This window comes from Sitophilus oryzae, unplaced genomic scaffold, assembly GCF_002938485.1.
Source record: "Sitophilus oryzae breed Bouriz unplaced genomic scaffold, Soryzae_2.0 scaffold_557_pilon_pilon, whole genome shotgun sequence".
NCBI lineage: Eukaryota > Metazoa > Arthropoda > Insecta > Coleoptera > Curculionidae > Sitophilus > Sitophilus oryzae.
In genome coordinates, this window is record NW_022147148.1 from 953,572 (window position 1) to 979,366 (window position 25,795).

Genomic DNA, 25,795 nt, shown 5'->3' on the forward strand with positions numbered 1-25,795 from the left:
GTCAATAAAGATTTATTTATTTATTTATTTATACCGTATGATCGAGAAAAAACGGCGTCAGCGATGGCTATGGAATGAAGATCGCTGTCATTTTATATGTAAATTTATATGGGAAATGTCATTGATGTTCATTTCCCAGCCAACTGGACGCCGTTTTTTTTCGAACATACGGTATATATATATATACATGATACAAAGAATACAAGGTATGATATTGCGCAGTTGGTTACTACGTCACAGGTGATAAACGGCACCATTGGTCGGCAAGCTCCGCGCGCCAATTTCAAATTGTCAAACAGATGACACAATAAACGCGAAAATAATTTTTCAAATGTCGAGCTCGATAATTTGACATAACTTTTGGGGTTATGTCCTGATTCTTCCCTATTATAGGTCTTTTTTTATTAGTGGCAATTGACCAATATGGATATTTTTCTGTATGGCGTATGACGTCACAGGTGGTATGCGCAAACTTAACGAAATTGGAGCCGCTATCGATCATACCTTGTTTTCTTTGTACCATGTGTATATATATATATATATATATATATATATATATATATATATATATATATATATATATATATATATATATATATATATATATATATATGAACATATATTATATACAGCTTTATATATATATATATATATATATATATATATATATATATATATATATATATAGTATATGAAATGAACAAAATTCTTACAGATTAATAAATAATATTTTCTTGCCTTTAGCTGTGTATTTTTTCTAATTTCGAAAAATCGACAGTAGAGAAAAATTAAAAAAAAAAAAAGAATTGTTTTGCTTGCTTGTCGTAAAGGGGAACCAAGCTCCATTCCCACAACCGGTTTCTGGGCCTACCCTTCATCAGGTGGGCTGTCCAGGGGCTGGTTCTCACCGATACGGCAAGCAAAACTTCTTCTATCTACAGACGATGTCGTAAAGTGTCGGTGAGATATTGAGTGCATCTCCCGTCAAAGATGGTAAAGAGCGTTTTCGGCCCGCTCAAATATGAAATGAACAAAATTCTTACAGCTTTAGTGTATATTAATAAATAATATTTTCTTGCCTTTAGCTGTGTATTTTTTGACTAATTTCGAAAAATCGAAAGTAGAGAAAAAAATTAAAAAAATAAAAAGTAAAAAGAAAATTGTTTTGCTTGTCGTAAAGGGGAACCAAGCTCCACTCCCACAACCGGTTTCTGGGCCTACCCTTCATCAGGTGGGCTGTCCAGGGGCTGGTTCTCACCGATACGGCAAGCAAAACTTCTTCTATATCTACAGACGATGTCGTAAAGTGGCGGTGAGATATTAGTGCATCTCCCGTCAAAAGATGGTAAAGAGCGTTTTTCGGCCCGCACAAAAAAATACACAGCTAAAGGCAAGAAAATATTATTTATTAATATACACTAAAGCTGTAAGAATTTTGTTCATTTCATATATTTGAGCGGGCCGAAAAACGCTCTTTACCATCTTTTGACGGGAGATGCACTAATATCTCACCGACACTTTACGACATCGTCTGTAGATATAGAAGAAGTTTTGCTTGCCGTATCGGTGAGAACCAGCCCCTGGACAGCCCACCTGATGAAGGGTAGGCCCAGAAACCGGTTGTGGGAGTGGAGCTTGGTTCCCCCTTTACGACAAGCAAAACAATTTTCTTTACTTTTATTTTTTAATTTTTCTCTACTTTCGATTTTTCGAAATTAGAAAAAATACACAGCTAAGGCAAGAAAATATTATTTATTAATATACACTAAAGCTGTAAGAATTTTGTTCATTTCATATATTTGAGCGGGCCGAAAAACGCTCTTTACCATCTTTTGACGGGAGATAATATCTCACCGACACTTTACGACATCGTCTGTAGATATAGAAGAAGTTTTGCTTGCTGTATCGGTGAGAACCAGCCCCTGGACAGCCCACCTGATGAAGGGTAGGCCCAGAAACCGGTTGTGGGAGTGGAGCTTGGTTCCCCCCTTTACGACAAGCACAACAATTTTCTTTTTTATTTTTATTTTAATTTCGATTCTTTTACTTTAAAATTTCTCGAAATTAGAAAAATATACAGCTAAAGGCAAGAAAATATTATTTATTATATATATATATATATATATATATATATATATATATATATATATATATATATATATATATATATATTACGCATATTATTAGATCGCACACTGAGATTTCAAATTCACAATAAAAAAAGTTAATAATATCTTTAAATTGCTGACCTGGATATAATTTATTTGAATCTTCCAATTGGCTCAATTTTCCTTATTCAATGTTAATTAGCGCTGATCAATATTGTTGCGATGAATATAATCAGATTTAAAAAACCAGAGTCGGAATTGAAATTATTTTAAATAATAATTAAATACTTTTGTTGTTGTTAATGGTACCCAGAACAAAAAAAGTACAGTTTGTACTCAGGAGACCAAGTTCTTTCAAAACCTGAAATAAAAAATGCAGGTCCGTATTCAAAAAAAATAAGTTGGCCTCATATCTCAAAAATTTTCAGCTAATTTGAAAATCTAAAAATACTAACAGATAGCCCTAATAAAGTGGTTATGAAAATGTGCAATTAGTTTTTTTGATTTTCTTAAAAGTAACGACAGGAAGAAATAAAATTAATTTTCAAAAAAATCCGTTTTTCCAAAAAACTCAGCAATCCTTGAAATTTTTAAAACTTTTTTGATGGCATCTTGTTGAACATCCTTTGCGCAACTTTGCCCCAGTTTAACCATGTTCGTATCTATTACGGTTACCGAGATATCAATGCTCGTACCTCGAATTTGTAGCTCCTTGTATACATCGCAAGCTACCCGGATGCACCTCGGTAATGTGCACACTCGCATAATAGAATTTTTCGAAGACCGATTAAGTGCTCTCATCCCTCCTAAAACGCCGACAATCTTCCGTAATTCAGTGTATAGCCTACACACCTCGACAATCAGCTCCGTGTACTTCATTTCCTTATTCTGTTCTATTACCAATATTTCAAGTCAGGAACTATAGATGATTTATTTAAAATTACCCCCCCCCTAGATTATTTTTCTAAAACCGCCCTTGTGCTAGACTATCATCCATATTCACCAGATTTAACTCCCAGCGATTTACTTTTATTCCCCAAAAATAAAGACAGTTTAAAGATAATATAATTTATTTATATTGTCATAACAAATATAAAAACACAAAAATATATTATTTCGCCACCTTTTTCTTCTTAAATCCTACAAACTCCATACAGGCAAGAGGATTATTCTGCTTACCCTAAAAGTTGGTTAACAGTTCAGTAAATGTGTCAAAGTTATTGGATATACTCTATTCTTACCTTAAATTTCTTGTTCTCTGATTTATTGAAGTTACGTTTTCGTTTTGTGCGTTTCGATATGCCAGTAATATTCTTTAACGTTTCTGGAATAATATACTCTGGAACATCGGACAGATGTTGCTGAACTCGTACGGTATGCAGCGCTTTGTCGTGACGTAAAATTTGGAGGTCATTTGGATTATCTTCAAAATAGCTCTGAAAACAGAACAATAGGTCTTAATAGTACAAAATAGAATCCCCCACGGCAATCAAAATTATTTTTTTTAATAAAATATGATGAATATAATCAAAGCTGGGCGAAAATAGAATTCGTTAGGAAAAATTAGAATTCTTTCTTTTCTTTTTGCTTCTCTCAACCGTCAGAAATTAAATTCAATCCCTAAGCGGTTCCCTAAGCGTTGATAGGGATGTTCGGTCCTAAGATTTCAGTATCGGAATCCGGTATCACGAAGTACCGGTCCTACAACCAGTATACCGGTTCCAACAATAGATCGGTGGGACCGATACTGAATCGGTATACCGGTTGGGCCGGAAGACCGGTTGGATCGAAAGACCGGTTAGATTGGATGAACTGGAATATCGGAAAGATAGAAATAACAGTTTTGGTTGTTATGCCGGTGAGCATATACAGGGTGTCCCAGAAATAAGTGCAAGTATTTTAAGGGGTGATAGATCTCGATAAAAGAAACATATTTTTTCTTTATCGTTTTTCAAATAAGTTCAAAATAACGGAGTTATTTTACTTCGAAACTTTTCAAAAAAACATGATTTTTTGCAAAAATTTGAGAACCACTGGACCTTTTCTGGATTTTCTTTCTTGTAAATTTAATCTAATACCTATGTTACCATATTATCAAGAAATTATGTTTTTAACTAAAAACTAAAAAAATTTCGAATTTTCAAAATTTATTTTTCGCAAAAAAAAACTCATAGCCATAGGCTCACTACCAGGTAAAATACTTACACTTATTTCTGGGACACCCTGTACAATACATATACATATAACTAAATATACTCAGCGTAATCTCCAAAAAGTGAAGCCCAAACAGTGAAAGAGAAATATGGAATTCTGCATAAGTCTATTTCACCCGGATATTCATTTAACTGCGCATGCCTTACCTGAAGAAGTTTCCATTGGTCGGTGTTTTTAAAGGGAAATGGTTGACTGACATTTCACCTAACCTTCAATTTTATTTATATTTCTATTATTTATAACACATTATCGTAGGAGTTGGAAAAATATCAAAAAACAGTTGGAAACAATAAACTAAACAAAATCACTCTTTTACGCGCACAAATAAAAAGTAATCCAAATGGAACTAAAACAACAATCAATCGGAGTTTGGTGCAATCGCAGTTCAATCGATATCCGGGTGAAATAGACTTATGCAGCATTAATATGGAGCTGAGTTATGTTGTCTTTTTCTTACGGCACGAAAACAGCACACGGGGTTAAATAGGGAACACTGAGTATATTTTAGTTATATGTATATGGTATAATAGCATAGAAAGTTCTCGAGCCTGTAAGGTTAAGTTAATACGGTAACGTAATAAATACGGTATTTTGAGGGATAACGTTCACATTTCCGGCATATTCTAGATTTCTTGTCCTACTTTACTACTTATAAAAAATGGAAAAAGTACTAGAAACTGCTGTTCTTGGAGATATAAATGGAGCGGAAATAAGATGCTATTTTACATATTTTAAATAATAGAGTTGACGCTATTGAATATCGGCCTGAGTTTAACAGACATTTAAATTTATATAGGTAATATACATGACTGATCCATCAGTAAAATGCTTTACTTGAATTTTAGATGTACTAAAAAAAAAGACTAGATTACTAGACCAAACTAGACTAACAATGCCTTAAACATACATCAAAATAAATTACATTGCATGTTCCTGACTATTATACCGAATGATGGAATAAAAACGGCGTTCAGTTGGCTTGGAAATGAACACCAATTACATTCCCCATACAATTTTACATATAAAACGACAGCAATCTTCATTTCATAGCCATCGCTGACGCAGTTTTTTTTTCGATCATACGGTACCTAAAGTAGGAAAAAACAATCAGCTTTGCCAAAAACCGGTACCAAAATCTTTTTTACAGTTTTTTTTATTTTCATATTATGAATCTATTTTTCTTTACCGATTGAAACCGGTCTTCCGATACCGGTACCAAAATCGGTCTTCCGGTACCGGTACCGAAACCGGTATACCGGTCTTGAAGAAGACGATACCGATACCGGAATATTTAAAAAGTACCGGTATACCGGAAGACCGAACATGCCTAAGCGTTAAACCATTGATTGAAAGAAAAAAACGATAACTTTATGGGGGAATTCTACATGTAACTGGCAACACCGTCGCACAGTGACACCAAAAATTTCAATAATTTCTTATCAGGGTTTAAGGGCGTCCTTATTAAATCCTGAAATGAGAGGTCCATTTATTAGAAATCACACGAATAAAATTATAACTAGAAAACGACGCTTCAAGAATATGAATTTTTCGCCGCTATTATTACAGTTGAGGTTGGAACCTTTGGTATTACAAAAAAAAACAAAATAAAATACTAATTCACCACAATCCACCAAAACACTTTACTTTTGCACTGGACGAGCGTTTGGTTAACCATGTTAGCATCATCAGTAGAACATTAAAAGTCATAGTTTTATGATCATAGAGTTTTAATCATCAGCTGATAGCTGATGACATGGTTAGCATCCTGTCAGCATGTCCTGTGCAAAAGTAAGTATTTTGGTGTATTGTGATGAATTAGTGTTTTATTATGCTGCCGCTATTATGATCAAGATTTTGCTTGGCGCTGCGGTATTGCCAGTAACATATCGAACACTTTTTGTGTCACGAATTCGCCCGTTTGCATCTTGTTTTTCCTCAGCTAATATTTAAACAATTAAACAAGAATCCTGTACCTACTTGCAAAGAAACAAACAAATTTTTTTGTCGTGATCGTAAACCGGAAATCGTGACTCGTCATCAGGAACCAGGAATCGGCAAATCCCCGAAACACTGTCGGAATTCTTCAAAAAATTCGAGTTAGGCTTGATTGTCTCCTTAATTTCAGTTCGAGTTATAGAAATAAAGAATTTTGAATTATAGAGATAAAATATCTAGTCAGATATTAAAAACCTAATTACGCGCAAAAGATATTCTTCTTAGAGAAAATCAAAGATTTTCCTTGATATAAGTAAGAACAATCTTTGGATTGCCACGGTTTTTTTTAACAGGACTCAATGAACCTCAGTAGATGAAGCTAAGAAACAACGGCGAATGCAGATTCTGTGGGGAAATGGAAAAACATCAGAATACCTCGACACTGAGTGAGCCGAGACGACAGCTATTCGTGCCATAAACTTTGGTAAAACCAAAGATATTTAAACTCGGGAGATACAATGGTCCATTCATAAAACGCTCTAAAGCTTCATCACACATTGGTTTGCGAAAATCAACGAGTGGGACAGAGAATGGATAGAGAAGGAAATAGGGGTATCTGCTCGATGGCAACAATGTAGGTGTGTACAAAGATTAGACGTTTGAGGTCAATTTCCAGTGGCGTGCCGATCGACCGACAGTATTTTAAGGAAATTAAAATAATTATTTAATAAACTTAAAAAAATAATAATAACATTTACATATTTGTCGTATTGTAAAAAAATAAGTTAAGGGAGGATAGCGAAATGAATAAAAACCACCATAATTTTTTGTTATAAGATGGCTTTTCACATAAGAATAACGATTAAAAAAATCAATACGTAAGCGTTTTTTAATTTATTTTATTAAATAAAATATCAAATTTTGGGTGTATTAGTAAATGCAGTTTCAATATCTTGTTCCAAACCTTGTTCATCTCCGGCGAATGAGACTCCCTCTATTAGCAATAACAAAATAAAATAGTTATTTTAACCTAGTAACACAATATTTTACCAAAAACTAATATTTGTAGAGTTCACATATTTTTGATAAAAACTTTATTATTATATGTATATTTATTATAAATAAAAGATGTTATCGTGGGGACTATAATAAAAAAGAAGAATGAAATTATTGGGCAACCTACAGTAAGATTAGCCATTAAACATGGCTAAAAGTGTCTTTCTCTGCGCTATAGAATAATGGCCGATGAAGGAAAAAGGTAAACAATTGTATCTTTCGAGTTTAAATATCTTTGGGTAAAACTGATATTGCAGATGATGTACCGTCCCCTAAAACCGTCTCAGTTACTGGCTTTTGTCACAGTCCTGTGACTGTATGATGAGTTATAACTCAAGAAAAGGGAGCACAAAAGATCTGTAAAGCCTAACCAATTGTATACGGTATTCAAAATTTAGTCATGTGTATTTGTTCCATTTACAAAAATACTGCCCTCGCCTATTCACATTTTTTGAGACACCCTGTACAAATTAACATATTCTCCTGAAATACGTCATAGGAAGTCGAAGTTGGTACTTAAAAGTCGAAGTCGGTACTTAAACAAAATCACTGAAGTCTGGTTTATAGAAGCTATTTAAGGTTTTCCTTAATGACATGCTAATATTTAAAGAAGTGATTCTTGGACCTATTCTAAGAAAAAAACTTTATATGAATATATGTCCTAGGCATCTTAAATTTTCAGATTCAGTGTGGTAAAATTTTCAATTTTTTTTTCAAAATATCTCTGATGGTATATTTGATACACATCTTCCATGCATCAAAATGCTTATTTTGCTGTACAAAAAAAATTGTTTTATTTTTTAATTTCCTTCTTAAAAAAATGAATGGATATTTTGAAAATAATTTTTATTTTTTAGAGAAGTCAGTTAAGTAGTGTACCATTTTTTTCTCCAAAAATATTCAATGTAAAACACGTCTGGACGGCACTCGTTGAACTAAATAAAATTCTTTGTACACCAAAAAAGGTATTTTGATGCATAAAAGACGTGTATCAAGTTTCATAAAGATATCTGTAATGAAATCAGAGTTATTATAAAATGTATTTTTTTTTAATTTACCACCCCGCCTATTTCTCAGAAATCTCAGAAATTAAGATGTTTAGGACATACATTCATATGAAGTTTTTCTCTTAGAATCATCTCCTTAAATATTAGCATGTCATTAAGGAACAACCTGTATAGTCCGCCGCACTGTCCATTAATGTTTATAAACCATTTGCAACATGATATTTTAAGTAATCAAAATCGCTAAAACTTCAAAAAATAGGAAAATAAGGATAGTTCGATTCCTATCTTCCTATAATGTCAGTTTTTTCACGTCATCTAGGGACCGAGGTGAAGTTCGCGCTAAAGATTTTAGACAGTGACAGTTATTTTAGCGTTTGACGGACGAGCGCACAGTGCGGCGGAAGAGCGGGACATAACCGTTAGGTTAGAAATTATCCAAAAAATGTATACTGATAAGAATAAATATACTCTGTTTTTTTTTCTCAGGTAAGATTTCGACAGACGATGACAGAAAAAAAGCAGATGACTTCCATACCAATCCATTTATTTCATTAAAAAAAGTTTCTAATATTTTTTATGTTTACTATGGATGGGTTTATAAATAAATACGTCATGCATCGTCTCTTGTTGTTTTTAACCAGTTTTATTGGTTTATTTCAAAAACGACAGATCATATTTCAATATTATTGGTTTGACGCAACGATGAAGGACAAACGGACGCCTGTACGTATTTAACCTGTACGCCTGAACTCGACTTAAGAATTTTGAGAGTTGTCAAACTCTTGCCAAATTATAGGTTATAATTTTGTGTCAAATTATGTCAAATAGAAATGATAAATATTTTGCATTTTGCATTTTGGACTGTGTTGTTACTTGTGTTTCGTGTTTTTTAAAATTAAGTGGAGGAAAACTCGAGAGAATATTAAGTGTTTACCCAGACCAGTTTACAGTTAATATTCGGTGCACAAAGACCGCCAGAAACACTTAGCCAGAGAGTTGTATTAGCATTAGCCACACATAAAGTTGTATACCATCTCGTATATGGCACCAAAAACTGGAGTATCTGTAAAATAATATCACACGATAGGTAAATAATACATTTTAGTACTGCAGAAAAAAATTAAGATTAAAGTTAACTAACCAAGATTAGATTTTTTCAGTTTTATACAGTTTTCTTCACAATATTTGCAATCACTTGTCACTCAAAATTTAAATATATTAATTATGCGTTCCAATTGTACCAACTTATTTCTTTGTAAAATAAAATAAACTACTTTGAAATTAAAATGACAGACACATCTATCACTTTCAAGGATTTTGTCGTTGGACAGACTATAGATGGCATTCCAATTGATATAAAAATGCATGAATTATTTTTTGGTCGTATATACATATATTATTTGTAAGTATTTCACCTGATATCATAATTTTATTTATTTGGCAATAGTTTACAGTAACGTTTTTATGTGTCATGTACGAATAATATAATAGTTTTATTATCTTGTATTTATTTATTTATTAATAAATTAAGTTATTAATAAATAAATAGCTCCCAGACACCCTCAGGGGTAAAATGGGTGTTTTCGATTATATATATAAATAAATAAATTTAAACATATGGTTGCTATATATTAGACCATTTACTACTTTCTTAGATTTTAAGTCCCAAACATCGCTTCTGAGATTTTGTCCCGCTAGAATTACCATCCGCCGCACTGTGAAGAGGAGGTCCCTGCGTGACGTAAGCATCCACGGCGACTACGACGGCGACGATTTGACTCGATCGAACAGTCCTTTAGAATATATGTTGGAGGCAGATGCCGAAAATTAGACATATGGCGATTATAATTTAAATATACCTACCTATATCCACAAAGTTACGCGGAAGAGTTTTGATTGCATTGGTTTCAACTTCTATGCGGAGGTTGTTAATCTTTTGTTGTTATATTATACCAAAAAAAGATTAACCCCCTGGCAAGTTTAGTATGGACAAATCGCCATATGTCTAATTATTTCCGACATTGGCCGAAATTCGGCATCTGCCTCCAACATTTACAGTACTTGGGAAATACCTACTTCTTGACATTTTAATTTAAGCACATAAGGAACATATTCGTTTTTTTAGCTGTGCATAATTTATTTCCGTATAAAAATTATTACTTGGAAAGAAGTGTTATACATTATAAGCGGCACAATATACTGTTATTTTAACTAAATTACATTAAACTTCATATTTTTTCAAATTAATAAATTGGTAATACAATATGAGCGAAGAAAAGCTGCTTCTGTGATGGCTATGAAATGAAGACCGTTATCATTTTATATGTAAAATTATATGGGGAATGTCATCGATCGTCATTTCTAAGCCAACTGGACGCCTTTTTTTTTCAACCACATGTATTACATCAACATATCTATTCAAAAGCAAATGAAATTAATACCTTTAATTTCTGGCAATTAAATATTTCTTGTTTTATTTCTTTCAACCTTGCTTCACGAACAGCTATCTTTGTTACAGCCCTCCAAGCATCTTTAGCTCGGTATTTAAAAGCTTCAACCTCCTCCAGTCTGAACTGATATGACCTGCAAAAACATTTACGTACGTTTTTTCATTTTTGTCTTCAGTTTATTATATATAAAATGGTTATAATATAAAACCTTACTAATTCTCTTACTTAAAAATAGAAGTTCCCTCACAATGTTTCAGCTTATCTTCTACTTCATCTAATAACGGCGTTTCCTTGATGCTAACAAATGAAAGTACACTTCCCTAGAATATCATAAACGTGCTCGGTTTTATTAAATTAATATTAGCAACTAAAAATATTTTACAATATAAAATTTCATTTCTGAGTAAATATATTAAGCAATAAGAAAAACTATGTTGGATTGGCGTTACAAATGACAATCGATAATAAGTTCTCAGACAATTAAATAAAAGAACAAAGGAAAGAGTCTAAATATTACTTTTATACTCATGAATTGCAGAGGGCAACGATATACAGGGTGTCCCAGGCTGAGCGCGCATTAGAAGTTTCCAGAGAATCACAATATCTAGATCGGAGATTTTTTACACATCATTGTTTTACAACGAGATCTATCGATTAAAAATATTTTCAATATGGCGGCACTTCCGGAAATACCGGAAGTTAACAGCAACTTTCTTATTTTAAATAGGTGCCCCCATTTTTTATTACATACTTAAATTCTCTAAAAAATGCTATGAATATTGATGTTAACCGTTTTTGAGAAAAAAAAATATTTCAAATTTTTCGACAAAAAAACTACCTGTCAAAAAAAATTGTATAGCCTAAAAGTGAAATTTAGTGATTACCACAGCCACTGTGACATAAATAGAAGACATGTGGCTATCTATTTCAAAAATTAAATTGTTCAAATGTCATATAATAATGGCGGTAGCTGTCATGGGATTGACCGATTAAGAAATTATCATAAATCATTTTTTCCAAATGGAAACTCACTTTTTTATTTCACCAATAAAAAGGTTTTTTAATTCGTTACTTTTTAACTATACATGTTCCTATACCTAAAATAAATCGTTTTTAAGTTATTTAAGATTTAATTTGAAAACGAATATTTTCTTGATTTTATCAAGCTTCCTTTGACATTAGGTGTCAAACGGTAAGACAATTTACTTCCATCTGTCAGAAAACGAATTATTTGAATTTCCTATATTATAAATACTGTCTGCTTAAGAGCTTAAAGTGTATTTATAAAAATATATCTCGTATTTTCGCTCATTAGTGATATCTAATAGTTGATATTATTAATAATATTCCGTATGGTCGAAAAAAAAACAGCGCTAAATTGGCTCGGAAATGATGCTGCTTTTTGAACAAACCGTCACAATATGACATGGCCAAATCTATTGTTTTACATCACTTGACGTTTAAAGTCATAGGCTACTGGTTAAAATCAAGAAAAATATACGCTTTAAAACTAAATATTAAATAACTAATAATAGGAACATGTACAGGGTGGTTGAAATTAGTCTGTTTTAACAGAGAAAACATATTTCCTGACTAGATAGAGCAAAACCGACATAGACGTCATGGGTTCGATTTCTGAGATACGTTTAATGGCGTAAACCGCTTGTTGATATTTTCACTGCCAACAGAGATACGGGGTCTTTTTGAATTTTTTACCATTTTGAAAATTGCCCATAACTTTTTTATTTCGCGGAATAATAAAATTCTGTCAAAACGTTCTAAAGGCCATTTTTTAAGTACAATCCAGTGGCGTACTCAGTTTTTTTCTATGGTTGTTCTTTTTGTCAGAAATAATAAAAAATATATTTTTTTAAATGAAAATCGTAGTTGGCTATGAACTTTCATGCTTTTCTGAAAAATTCTGGCGTTTAACCCTTTCCAACGATATAAAGTTATGGGTATTTATTTCTAAGCATAAGGAAAATATGAGGGTTTTTATCTTTATATCAAAGCAGGCTTTGATTTTGAGTTGACCTATTTGCTTAATTATTTTTTATCACAATTTAATATTCTATATTATTATTTATCTGCATAATTAAAGACTTTTGAAAAGGTAAATTAATATTCTATTATTAGTAGTAATAGTAATTATTAGTATTAGTAACTGCAACTGAAATCGATACAATAAACAAAGAACAAAACTAAAAAAACGTATTTTTTGAGTGACGAATATAGTTTTCTAATGAAAGATGTTCAAATTGAGCACCTCCTTGTTGAATACACAATAAACATCTTTTGCGCACAGAGTTACAACGATTTATTAGGCGAACTGGTTAAATAAGCTCAAAAACTTGCCTAGTAGCCTTCTGCAATTCTTCTCTTGTCCAAATGGTTTTTCCCTTATATATAAGGTCTTTTAATTTCCCTCATAAAAAAGTCGAAAGGAGTAAAATCACAGGACCTAGGAGGCCAAGATATCGGCCCCTTGTTCCAACCCAATTATCTCTAAATTCTCCATTTAATAGTTCAGTGGTAACCCTAGCGTTTTAATTTTAATTGATAATACTAATATAGAATGTTGATTTATCGTTTCAAAAGTTTTTAATTATGCAGATAAATAATAATATAGAATATTAAATTGTGATAAAACATAATTAGGCAACTAGGTCAACACAAAATCAAGGCCCGCTTCGATACAAAGATAAAATGTCTAATATTTCTCTCATTCTTAGAAATAAATACACATAACTTTATATCGTTGGAAAGGGTTAAACGCCAGCATTTTTCTAAGTTCACAGCCAACTATGATTTCCATTTAAAAAATTTTATTTTTTATTATTTCTGACAAAAAGAGCATGTATAGAAAAAACTGACTACGCCACTGGATTGTGCTTAAAAAAATGCCTTAAGAACGTTTTTACAGAATTTTATTATTCCGCAAAATACAAAAGTTATGGGCAATTTTCCAAATGGCAAAAAAATCAAAAAGACCCCGTATCTCAGTTGGCAGTGAAAACATCGACAGGCGGTTTACGACATTAAATGTGTCTCAGAAATCAAGCCCATGACATCTATGTCGGTTTTGCTCTATCTAGTCAGGAAATAGGTTTTCTCTGTTAAAACAGACCAATTTCGACCACCCTGTACAATCAAAAAAGTAACGAATTGAAAAGCCTTTTCACTAGTGAAATAAAAAAATGTGTTTCCATTTGAAAAAAATGATTTATGATAATTTTTTAAGAGCTCAATTCTATGACAGCTGCGGCCATTATTATATGACACTCAAACATTTTCATTTTTTAAATAGATAGCCACATGTTTTCTCTTTATGGCACAGTGGCTGTGGTAATCACTTAATTTGACGTTTAGGCTATACACATATTTTTGACAGGCAGTTTTTTTCGTTCAAAAATTTTAAATACTTTTTTTCTCAAAAACGGTCAATGTTAGATATACATGTTCCTATACCTAAATTAAATTGTATCAAACTTCATAAAATTTTATAGAAAATTTAAATATGTAATAAAAAATAGGGGCACCCATTTAAAATAAGAAAGTTGCTGTTAACTTCCGGTATTTCCGGAAGTGCCGCCATATTGAAAATATTTTTAATCGATAGATCTCGTTGTGAAACTATGATGTGGCAAAAATCTCCGTGCTAGATGTTGTAGTTCTCTTGAAACTTCTAATGCACGCTCAGCCTAGGACACCCTGTATACTATCGATACCAAATAAATTTTTCGTTGCGTCATCGAGGGCGCGAATATTCAATTCATTATTGCGAACCATGAACATATTCGGCATCGGGCTGACTAACTGGAATTTAAATTTCCATCTGGCGATTCAGGTGGTAGCTGTGCTGTAAAAAATGCCAAGTTGCCACGTTTATTTACTGACATTTTCATTAGTTTTGACAGTTTAGTTTTGTATTACGAGTTTTTGGTTTAAGTGAATTGTGTTGTGATATTTTAAGCTTAATTTTTTTTACTAGCAGATCTTGTAGTCGAAAACTGTTCTTTTTAGAACAGCTTGTTGAGCGAAGAGTTTAAGATCCGAAGCAGCTTAACAGCCATTGAAAAAAACTCATCACATCCTTATTTAAATATTCCGAACGGAAACGCGACAATATAGCCTTTTATATCCCTTAGGTGCTGGTAGGGAGGTGAGCTTCGTTGATGTAAATAATAAATGTTTGCATGTTCATAATTAATTCATTTTTGTTTCCTATAATATTTTAATTAAAGGAAAATATGTAAAATCGGCAACGCTGTGTCGGTCAAGCTTAACGTGACTAAAAGTTTATTTGGTATAATCTTATAACAATTTTAATATCATTTATTGAGCCTACTCTATTTTATATTTGAAAAAGTTTTATATAAAATCTGAAGGCCAATGATAAACCGAAGTTTAAGTCAGCCATATTAATTTACCATCGCGGTAGCCTTTAATTTTGTTGATATGCTCTATTCTTGATATTTTATTCAACAATTAAAGTAGAATGAAACTGATTAAAATAAGAACTTGTAAAAATGTACCTTGTTTTCTAACCTATATTCCTATCCAAAATCAAACACCTTAGACTCTTGCATACCTGATTATTTCCTCTTGCTGTCCTTCCTGCTCTGTGAATGTACGAATGGGCATCTAATGGAAAATCAAAGTTTATAACATTGGCTACAAACTGAAAGTCAATTCCTCTCGAAACGCCACTGTTTTTATCTTTTTGCCTTTTGGATTTAATTTGACGATTCTGATTGGCATTTCCTGGTTCTTCTAAAGCTTTTTCATCTGATGCTACTATAATATCATAGATTCCATGATTGAATTGATTCACCGAATGACATCTGATTGTTGCTGGTAGCTCTGAATTTAGTACACATGCTCGAATTCCAAATTGTTCTAGATACAACTTTATTCTAAAAAATAGATTGATACATCAGAGGATTAAAGCTTGATTCTCATGCATCCGTTATCCGACGATACAATAAAGAACAACGGCCTACGGGCGAGTCGGCTATACGTATACGTAGACGTAAAGAATCTTTTACGTGTATAAAAAATATAAGAAATGCGCATGCGTACGTAAACGCTTACGTGTTTGTAGTCTGTGCCGTTGTTCTCTAATATTAATTTTATTGGTCGAATTTAAATACTTCGACTGGTTAGAAAATTACGCAGTTTTTAAATTTATTGCATTTTCATGCCTCCGTTCATCGGATGTACGATTTGCTTGTGATTGATATCATTTTCTATTTTCATTTCCATAACTATATATTTCGCTGTTTTACTTATAGTCTAAGAGCTAGCAAGGTTTTCGAGAGAGAATTGTAAGAAAGCTGGTTCTTTAATATATCCTTTGCTATGCTCTCCTGAATAGAGTGCGGACCGTCTGACTGCCGGTAGACATTGCGTTCACTACTGCGCATCATATCTGTGTTCAACATCTATTCACTACTGCGCATCACAAATTCGCCCTGTATTTCAGGAACTAAGACAAACATATGTGTAGCATATTTAGTTTCATAAAAAATTAGCAAAGTAATGTGAAAATCGCATCATTGTATCTCTACTCATAAACGAGAAATCCCATAAAACACACGAAAACGGGATACCCTGTACAGATGAGATGCGCAGTAGTGAACTGCAGTAGTCTACCGGCAGCCAGACCAGACGGTCGGCACTTTGGCCAGGAGAGCATAGCAAAAGATATTGTTACGGATTCCGTGGGTCCACTATTTAAACTCACGATAAAATACTTAACGAATTTATTTGTTTCACTCTGTACACACAACTTATACTATTTACAACACTACTTATGCAACTACTATTACTCTAACGGTATTTCGCGGTATTATCAAACTTCAGACTATCTTCAGACTTCAGACTATCTTCAGACTTGTCCAACTGTCAAAGCGCGGGCCTTATATACCCCCTGGCGATTGTTTCTTGATTTTTCTAAAGAATTCTATAATTTTCTTTTACTTTCTGGCGAATGCGCCAGGTTCCTCAATGCACGTTGCGATTATTTAGCAGTATGCAGTTATGCAACCAGTAATACACCTTGACATTGCCCCCTTCTCAAATTTGATCGTCCCGATCAAGGTTTCCTGTCTGGTATCTCTTCAATCGATCCAGATGAACTACTTTCATCTTACTTCTAGGGCTGCGTTGAATCCGGTACACAACATCATTTATCCTCTTGATGACTGTATAAGGACCTTCCCATGCTGGAGTTAACTTTGGGGACCTCCCTTTCTTGCGCTGTGGGTTATATAACCATACCATATCGTCCTGTTGAAATCCCGTAGAATTAGCTCTGAGGTCGTAACGAGCTTTCATCCGGTCACTGGCTAGCGTAATCTTACTTCTCACGGCCTTATGAATTCCCAATAACCTTTCCTTCAGTTCATCCGCGTAGTCCTCTACGTTCGTGGTGCTGTCGTCTGGTGATCCGAACACCAAGTCACAAGGCAACCGTAATTCTCGACCAAATAAAATCTTCGATGGTGAAAGTCCGGTGGTGTTGTGAACTGCACTTCTATATGCCATTAGGAATAGTGGTATATGCTGATCCCAATCTCTTTGATGTTCATCCACCATTTTCGAGAGATGTTCTTCAATGGTCTTATTGAATCTCTCGACCATCCCATCAGACTGCGGATGTAAAGCTGTTGTCCTAGTCTTGTGAATACCAAGCAGATCACACATCTTCTGGAACAGTCTTGACTCGAAGTTCCTTCCTTGGTCAGTGTGAAGCTCTAAAGGAATTCCAAATCTACTGAAGACATTATTGACTAATACTTCAGCTACAGTCGATGCTTCTTGGTTTGGAATGGCAAAAACTTCTGGCCATTTACTGAAATAATCCATCGCCACTAAAACGTACTTGTTGCCCTTGTGCGTTTCAGGGAATGGGCCTGCAATGTCAACAGCGATTCTTTCGAATGGCAGTCCAACGTTATATTGTTTCATTTTTCCCCTAGATCGAGTGCTTGGTCCTTGGCTGGCTGCACAAATTTTACATTGTCGACACCATTTCTTGACATCTTCGCAATAATCCACCCAGTAAAAGCGATCTCTCAGCTTGCTCAAGGTCTTGTTTACCCCAAGATGGGCTCCAGTTTTACCACCGTGAATTTCTTCCAATACCTGGGTAACTTTCTTCCTTGGTACCAGTAACTGAGTTGTTACTGTGCTGCCATCCGCACATTCCCATGTGCGCTTTAACAATCAATTCTCAATAACCAGTGAATTCCACTGAGCCCAGAGAGCTTTGAAAACGAGCCCTCTGTCCGCAATATCCTGCCACGGTGGTCTCTCGCCGTTACCTTCCTTGAGCCGTAGTATTGCCCCGATGTCTGAATCTTCCATTTGGTCTTTCCTCAATTGTGTCGTCGTCCACTTTTCATCGGTTCCAAAATTAAAATTCCTTATTCTGATAGTGCTTTCGCGATGTTTCATTTTCTTGTCCAAGGTAGCTCGTCGTCGATCTAGGTCGTTGTCGATAATTTGTACCCGTCCTACACGGCACCCAGCGGTTTTCTCTAGTTTCCCGAACACAGTCTTCTTGGTATCACCAGGTATCATCACAATTTTCGATGATCTTTCTTCCATATTTCCTGGTCTCTTCTCTTTAGATACAGAAAATTCCTCATTTCCGATTTTCAGGATGTTTCTATGGTGATCAAACGAAAACCCATGTTGACTGATCACATCCATACCCATGATAAAATCATCTTCAATGTCTGCCACTAAAACGCTATGCCGAAACTTCAAATTCCCTAACTCCAATTCCATCAAAGCCTCTCCCCGTACAACGGCCATTTCCCCCGTAACTGTACGTAAATACACTCTTCTTCTAAGAGGCATCATCTTCAATCCTTGCACTGAGTTAGTCCGCACCAACGATACCATAGCGCCTGTGTCCAGAGTCATTCGAATTCTTCTACCATTGACCTTCCCGTTGATCACCAAACTGTCAGCGGTTTTTCCTAGACTCCTAACGGAAAACATCCTAGGGCCTCTGTTTTCTTCAGCCAATACTCGCTCATTAGTGTTGATTTACTGGTGCCTATGTTCTCTCGATGGTAAACGGAATCGCATTTGGACGCGGCAATCCCGTTTGATGTGGCCATTCCTGCTACATCTATAGCAACTTATGTCCTGGGATCTTCCGATGTGCCGATGTTCTCTGGATGGTGAATGGAATCGCGTTTGGATGCGACAATCCCGTTTGATGTGGCCATTCCTGCCGCATCCATAGCACCTCATATCCTGGAATCTTCTTTGGTTCTCTGTCTGGGTGTTGTTGACTCCCTTGTTCACTAGTAACTCACATAGTTTACTAAACATCTCCTCCAAACGTATGTGAGAACTTCCGGGCTGTTCCTCGACCGTTACCGATCTTATCTTTGGTCTAGGGATGGCGCTAAAGGCAGCTTCAATTTCCAGCGCCCTGACCAGTGCTTCGCTGCTGGTAGAAAATCGGGATATTTGCAGCGCCCTCTGTAATTCGTTGTCCTTCAGTCCGCTGATAAAACACTGGGTAGCGAGTTCCTCCCTAAATCCTTCCGGTGCTTCTGGATATGCTAGGTGTACCAGCCGACATAAGTCTGCTTCGAATTCCTGCAGACTCTCTCCGGACCTCTGTAGGCGTGTCTTGATCTGGGCCTGGTAAAGTTGGCGTCGATGTTGGTCGCCATATCGTCTGTCCAGTGCAGCGACCAAAGTTTGGTATTCCTGCTGTTGGGCTGCAGGAATAGTTTGCAACAGTTCCAGGGCAGGGCCACGCAGCGCGATGACAAGTGCCGCTGCTTTCTCCTGGTCAGTCCATCCGTTGGCAGCGGCGGCTGCATCAAACTGACGGTGGTACATTGTCCATGTCGTTTGTCCATCGTAGGTCGGGGCCTTAAGGTTCGCTGTTCCTTGAACGCCAGGTGTCTTTACTTGTACCTTGGTCTTCTGTAGATACATCTCCAATCTTTCTATCTTCTGCTGAAGGCGTTCCTCAAGATCTTCTACGGTTTCTTGAAGTTGATTTTCCTGCCGTTTTTCCAGGTCTTCAAAATTCTTCTGTAGTCGAAATTCCTGATTTTCCAAAGTTTTCTTAAGACGGTCCTGATCTTCAAATTTTTCTTTTTGGCGACGCACTTACAAATCTTCAACAATTTTTCCAACCGTTCTTGTCTAATTCCTTGATTTTCTAAAATTTTCTGAATACGGTCCTGTTCTTCTTGTCTTTCTTTTTGACGTCGCTCCTCCAAACGAATTTCCAAATTACCCAGTATTTTCTCAAGCCGGTCCTGTTCTTCTTGTTTCTCTTGTTGTCGTTGAACTTTCAAATCTTCGAAAATGTTCTCAAGCCGGTCCTGTTCTTGTTGACGTCGTAGTTTTTCCTCTTCCTTTTCTCTTTCTAATCGGGCTCGCTCTTCTTCTCGTTCTTTACGGAGTCTTTCTTGTTCTTCTGCTTTCTCCCTTCTCATATTCTCCATAAAATCGCCTAATAGTTTGCTTACTTCCTCCATTTTCTTCGCTTGTTCCCTTGTACCAATCATAAAAATACTCTAATCCGGTCTAAAAATCTTCCAATCCACTTAATTTCTTCTTAAAATCCTCTTGAATCGCACTTCCGACACCAATTGTTACGGATTCCGTGGGTCCACTATTTAAACTCACGATAAAATACTTAACGAATTTATTTGTTTCACTCTGTACACACAACTTATACTATTTACAACACAACTTATGCAACTACTATTACTCTAACGGTATTTCGCGGTATTATCAAACTTCAGACTATCTTCAGACTTCAGACTATCTTCAGACTTCAGACTATCTTCAGACTTGTCCAACTGTCAAAGCGCGGGCCTTATATACCCCCTGGCGATTGTTTCTAGATTTTTCTAAAGAATTCTATAATTTTCTTTTACTTTCTGGCGAATGCGCCAGGTTCCTCAATGCACGTTGCGATTATTTAGCAGTATGCAGTTATGCAACCAGTAATACACCTTGACAATATATTAAAGAACCAGCTTTCTTAAAATTCTCGTTTTCATGACGTTGCTAGCTCTTGTACCATTATATTTTTATTAAGGTTAGATTAAACTTGGCAAAAAAGTGTCAAAACGTTCGTTATCGCTATGCGTTATCGTACGACCTTTCTTCCTTGACGGGCTGGAGTAAAAAATTTACAAATAAAAAGTGACGCGAAAACGTTATGACCAATCAGGGCACCGTCGGACCATCATATCAACGGATAATGGACGCATGAAAATCAAACTTAACTCTGCTCTATAAACAAGATGACTCACTTTACCAAAAAAAATTCTATGTGAGCTTAATGCTCGAGATTTTACTTCAGTTTATTTTCAAAATATCGGTAGCGTCGATTTTAAAATACAACACATACCTAGTTGTGCCTGACCCTGCATACATACAATACAATGTACCGTATGATCGAAAAAAACGGCGTCCAGTTGGATTGCAAATGACGATTGATGACATTCCTCATATAATTTTACATATAAAATGACAGCGATCTTCATTTCATAGCCATCGCTGACGCCGTATTTTTTCGATTAGGAGGATTAGGATTATTTTCGATGATATTTGTATAATTAGTATTAAAAAGAATAAAACTGAAATGCTTCCAATAACAAATCAAAAGTAAGTAGTGATCTAAAAATATTCAGAGAGCTTTAAAAAATCGTCATATTTCAAAAACCACTTGATATACACAGTGACATCTAATATATCTATAATATGTATAATATACAGGGTGGTCCGAACTATATTCCGGAAACTTCGGCAGCATATTCTACAGATAAAATATATAAAAAAGTTCGTATAAATGTATGTCCTAAAATGCTTAGTTTCGGATATACAGGGTGTAGAAGTTTCAATTTTATTTCGATTTTTTCCAAATAATTTCTGAAGTAACATCAATATTTGGATGAAAATTGGTATCTGGGAGTTTTTTGACATGAGAAATTTGATTTTGATGTCAATATGACTCCTACTTGTAGAAGGCGCCACCTACATCTTTTTAACTGGTTTGAAGACTAATAACTTTTCTTATAGAATCTTCTTTGATTAAAAAAATATACATTTACGACGTTTTTTACGTAAAAAAGGTATCTTGATAAAAGTTCTATAATCTTGAGTAATGGTTCTCCAGATATTTGAAATCTAAATTATCAATACCTGTCATCATTACATAAATTAAACATATTGACTAAATAGTTATTAGACTGAAATCATAAATTTAAAATGTTTTTGTGCCAAAAGTTCAAGCTAAAAAAAATAAAAAGTTCCCAAATTTATAATTTTAGTCAAATAACTAGGTATCTACTCAACATGTTTATTTTTTGTCAATAATGACATGTATTGAATATTTTCATCCTAAATATCTTGAGAGCGGTTGTTCGTAATGATTTATACCAAGAGACCTTTTTTACGTAAAAACGTCGTAAATGTATATTTTTTACCCAGGAGTTTTATGCAGGTACGGTTGAAAAGTTATTAGTCTTCAAACCAGTTAAAAAATATGTAGATGGCGCCGTCTACAAGTAAGAGTTATATTGGTATCAAAATCAAATATCTCATGTCAAAAAAGTCCCAGATACCAATTTTCATCCAAATATTGATGTTACTCCAATTTTTCATAGTCATGGTCTATGAAAAATTTGAGTGAAAATCTCAAAAAGAAAAGTTAATACGGAACTTGTTCAAAGATCATCCCCCTTTACAATAATAAAAAAAAAACTTACTTATAACACTTATCCACAGTATTAACAAAAATTATCGTTTTGCCTCTAATTAAATGAAGTTTTAATAAAGCATACAAAATAGTAGCCTTATCTAGCTCTTCAGCTTTTAAATGGTAATGAGTTAATTGACTTGCCGGTGCTAATTCTGGCTCTTCCAGTTTTAATGTGACAGGATTGTGAAGTATCCTTTCTTTCAGGGACTTTACATCGTTACTTAGAGTTGCTGAAGCTAAGATGGCTTGGTATATATTAGGTAGATATCTAGAATAATATTAATGTAGTGTTGTTACTCTATAGAAATACATCTCTTATTACTCTAATAGTTGTTTGACTTCATCTTCATATCCAAATGAGAATACCAAATCAGCTTCATCAATAACAATAATTTCCAGAGATTTCTTTAAATTTAAATTTCCTGCTTTTAAATGCTGTAAAGCTTTAGAAGGAGTGGTTATAACAATATCAGGTTTCTCTACCAAAAGTGGTTTTTGTACAGTTAAATCTTCTTGTTGAGCAATATCTATACATTTAACCTAAAATAATATAAACAAGTTTAATTTGCCTATAATTGTTTAACAGTGTTTATACATAAAAGTTTAAATTAATATTCTCGTACAATTAATATTTATCTTAAATCTGACAAACCATAGTTAACTAGGTATAGTCCTACCTACTATTTTCCAAGCTTAACACAATCTTATGTATTTAAGAAATTATTTATTCTCTCACCTCTCTGGAACATTTAATAGTTAAATCCTTGACTACTTTGCAAATTTGGTGACATAATTCTTTACTAGGAGCCAATATTACAGCTTTTATTTCTTGGTGCATAGAGGTTTGCTTAAAGTTTAAGATTTTCTGAATAACTGGGATCGCAAATGCTGCCGTTTTACCCGATCCTGTTCTTGCTTTTACTAAAACATCTTTTCCTTCCAGTAAAAGTGGTATTGCCTTCTCTTGTATTAAGGTTGGAGTTTGCCACCCTAATTTTGCAACTGCCTAAAAATAATCCAATTCACATTTCTTAAATACCCAAAAAAGATTAATATAATTATTACTTTTAATATTCGATCATCTAACTCCATCTCATGGAACATTAAAGGTTTTTCTTCCTCGGCCATTGTAAAATATAGCTAGTACAGTTATAAATTATATTTATAATAACTTAGAAATGAATAATGTAACTTTTAAATATGTACAAATTAGTTTTGAAATGTTTTTTCTTTAAAATCACAATTTGTTTCACACATTCCAAACAGTAAAATTAACAAAGGTTAGGTCACAAAACGTTTAGGTTGTATTTCTTCCGCTTAAAAAGTTTCAGTTAGTCTATGGTATTCTGTGGTTTAAGTTGATTTAACGCCAGCTTTATCGGAAGGATAGCCCTGACACCTCTGGCCATTAAACCAATATAATATTCAACTTCATATGGCATCTTTTATATATGACTATTAGTAATGGGCAAGCAAGAGATCTTTTAAGATTTTTGTTCAAGGATGGGCATTACAAGACTTTTTTACGTATCGATGTTAAGATTGTAAAGTACCTATAAAAATTAAAAAAAAAAAGATTTTTGTGACCTACCTACCTACATTTAAAATTTTAATTTGTGATTTTAATATTTGAGAAATAATACAAAAAGTAATAATTTATTTCTACACAAACTAAAGTACTCTTAGGTAAAGGTGTGGATCCGGTGGCTGACCTTGAAGCCTATATTTGCTGCATTTGATCATCGATACTACGCAAGCGCACATCGTCGATGTTGCCAAATTGCAGTTTATTTTCGAATTATTTGCAGTTGAAAATTTTTTTTGGAGTGTTAATCAATAATAATAGAAATTCTATAATTAATTTTATAATTTCAGATTTATCTTGATATCCAAAATTAAGGTAAGAAGGATAATGAAGATTGTGAAATGAAAGTATTATGAATATATAAAATTGTAATAATAAATAACATTTATTTATATATTTACATTAGAATTAAACATTATCATGTACGGATTTTTTCTTAATGGTTTTAAACTTATTAAAATTGTTTTATTTATTTCAAGTTATTTAATTTCTAGTTATTTACAGGCAACAATAGTTTTGATTATATGTATTGATGTTTTGAAATAGTACCATGACGAGTTCTTATAGAACAATACACATCAATGGGAGATAGAGGTAACATCTTACTTATAATGTTACTAATATAATATACTTTGATTATAATGTTTGTATCATAATTTCTTAAAAATATGAAGTTAGTGGATTAATAGCAATTTTAGACATATATTTTATCGAAGAGTGTGTTGATAAGACTAAAATAAGCTTTATGTTTTGTCTTTTTCTCTTTAGAAGGGAGACGGTTTGTGTCGTAGAATACATTACAGTATTTAATATCGTATACTTTGATATTCTTTTCTTAATTTACTGTAATTTCTTGTTTCCTATAATGCCAAATCTTGACAATATGGTGAAGGTTGAGTTTTGATCTCTTTGTTATGTCTTAATCTTAATACTATATTATGCTCTGTCTGGAAAATAAATGTTAAAATATCTTAATTTTGCATATCCTATTCCATCCTTCCATTAGGAAAAATATGGTTTATAAATCATATTATGCTAAGAAAATCACATAAATTAGGTGTAAGAATAGAGAAATCTTAAGGTAGCAGAAAAATTAATGCAATATATAAGCAGAATTAAACAAGGTAACTGTAAATGTTGCTGAAGCTGATTCTACAATTTTAATTACGGAGACTAAAAGGTCTTTTAAGGCCTCCGTAGTTTTGATGGAATGTTAAAAAAACCTATTATGAACATGACATGGAGCTACAGCATTTAAAAATTTAAAAAAAAAAAAAAACTTGGACACATACCCTGAATTTTTAATAAAGCACTTTTTAAACGTAGCATAATAATCTAGAGCAATTAGATTAATTATAGGAATCTAGAATTTTATTTCTATTTAATTTTATTGACTATGAAAATACATATAAGCGTTCATGTTTCACATGTTGTGCGAAATATTAAAATAATAATATAAATGATATACCGCGCGTACTATGATGAAGATCGCTGCCATTTTATATGGGAAATGTCCTCAATCGTCATTTCCCAGCCAACTGGACGCCGTTTTTTCGATCATACTGTATATATTGACAAAAAACACTGAAAAGCACATATTTGTTTTCTACTGAAAATAATTCCAAAATAACTTGCAATCTGGCAACATCGAAGATGTGCGCATGCGTAGTGTCTGTGAC

General features: G+C 33.7%; 1 protein-coding gene across 1 annotated transcript; it reads right to left on the minus strand.

The window, feature by feature from the left end:
- Positions 1 to 3,160: 3,160 nt before the first annotated feature.
- On the minus strand, positions 3,161 to 23,840 carry LOC115887257 (probable ATP-dependent RNA helicase DDX56). The gene is made up of 9 exons (XM_030906638.1): positions 23,597 to 23,840; positions 23,268 to 23,537; positions 22,854 to 23,071; positions 22,539 to 22,799; positions 15,362 to 15,686; positions 10,996 to 11,090; positions 10,762 to 10,903; positions 3,350 to 3,544; positions 3,161 to 3,288 (listed from the first exon to the last, which is right to left on the minus strand). Exons 1-9 carry the CDS (start codon positions 23,657 to 23,659, stop codon positions 3,220 to 3,222), a joined length of 1,638 nt encoding a protein of 545 aa, XP_030762498.1. The 5' UTR covers positions 23,660 to 23,840; the 3' UTR covers positions 3,161 to 3,219.
- Positions 23,841 to 25,795: the final 1,955 nt, after the last annotated feature.

Bases quoted from the DNA above. Each gene is read 5' to 3' on its own strand.
- LOC115887257 (XM_030906638.1), bottom strand. From the start codon at position 23,659: ATGGCCGAGGAAGAAAAACCTTTAATGTTCCATGAGATGGAGTTAGAT. The intron at 22,800-22,853 runs GTAATAAGAGAT...ATATTATTCTAG, and splicing joins GAAGTCAAACAACTATTAGA to ATATCTACCTAATATATACC. The intron at 3,289-3,349 runs GTAAGAATAGAG...ACCAACTTTTAG, and splicing joins CAGAGAACAAGAAATTTAAG to GGTAAGCAGAATAATCCTCT.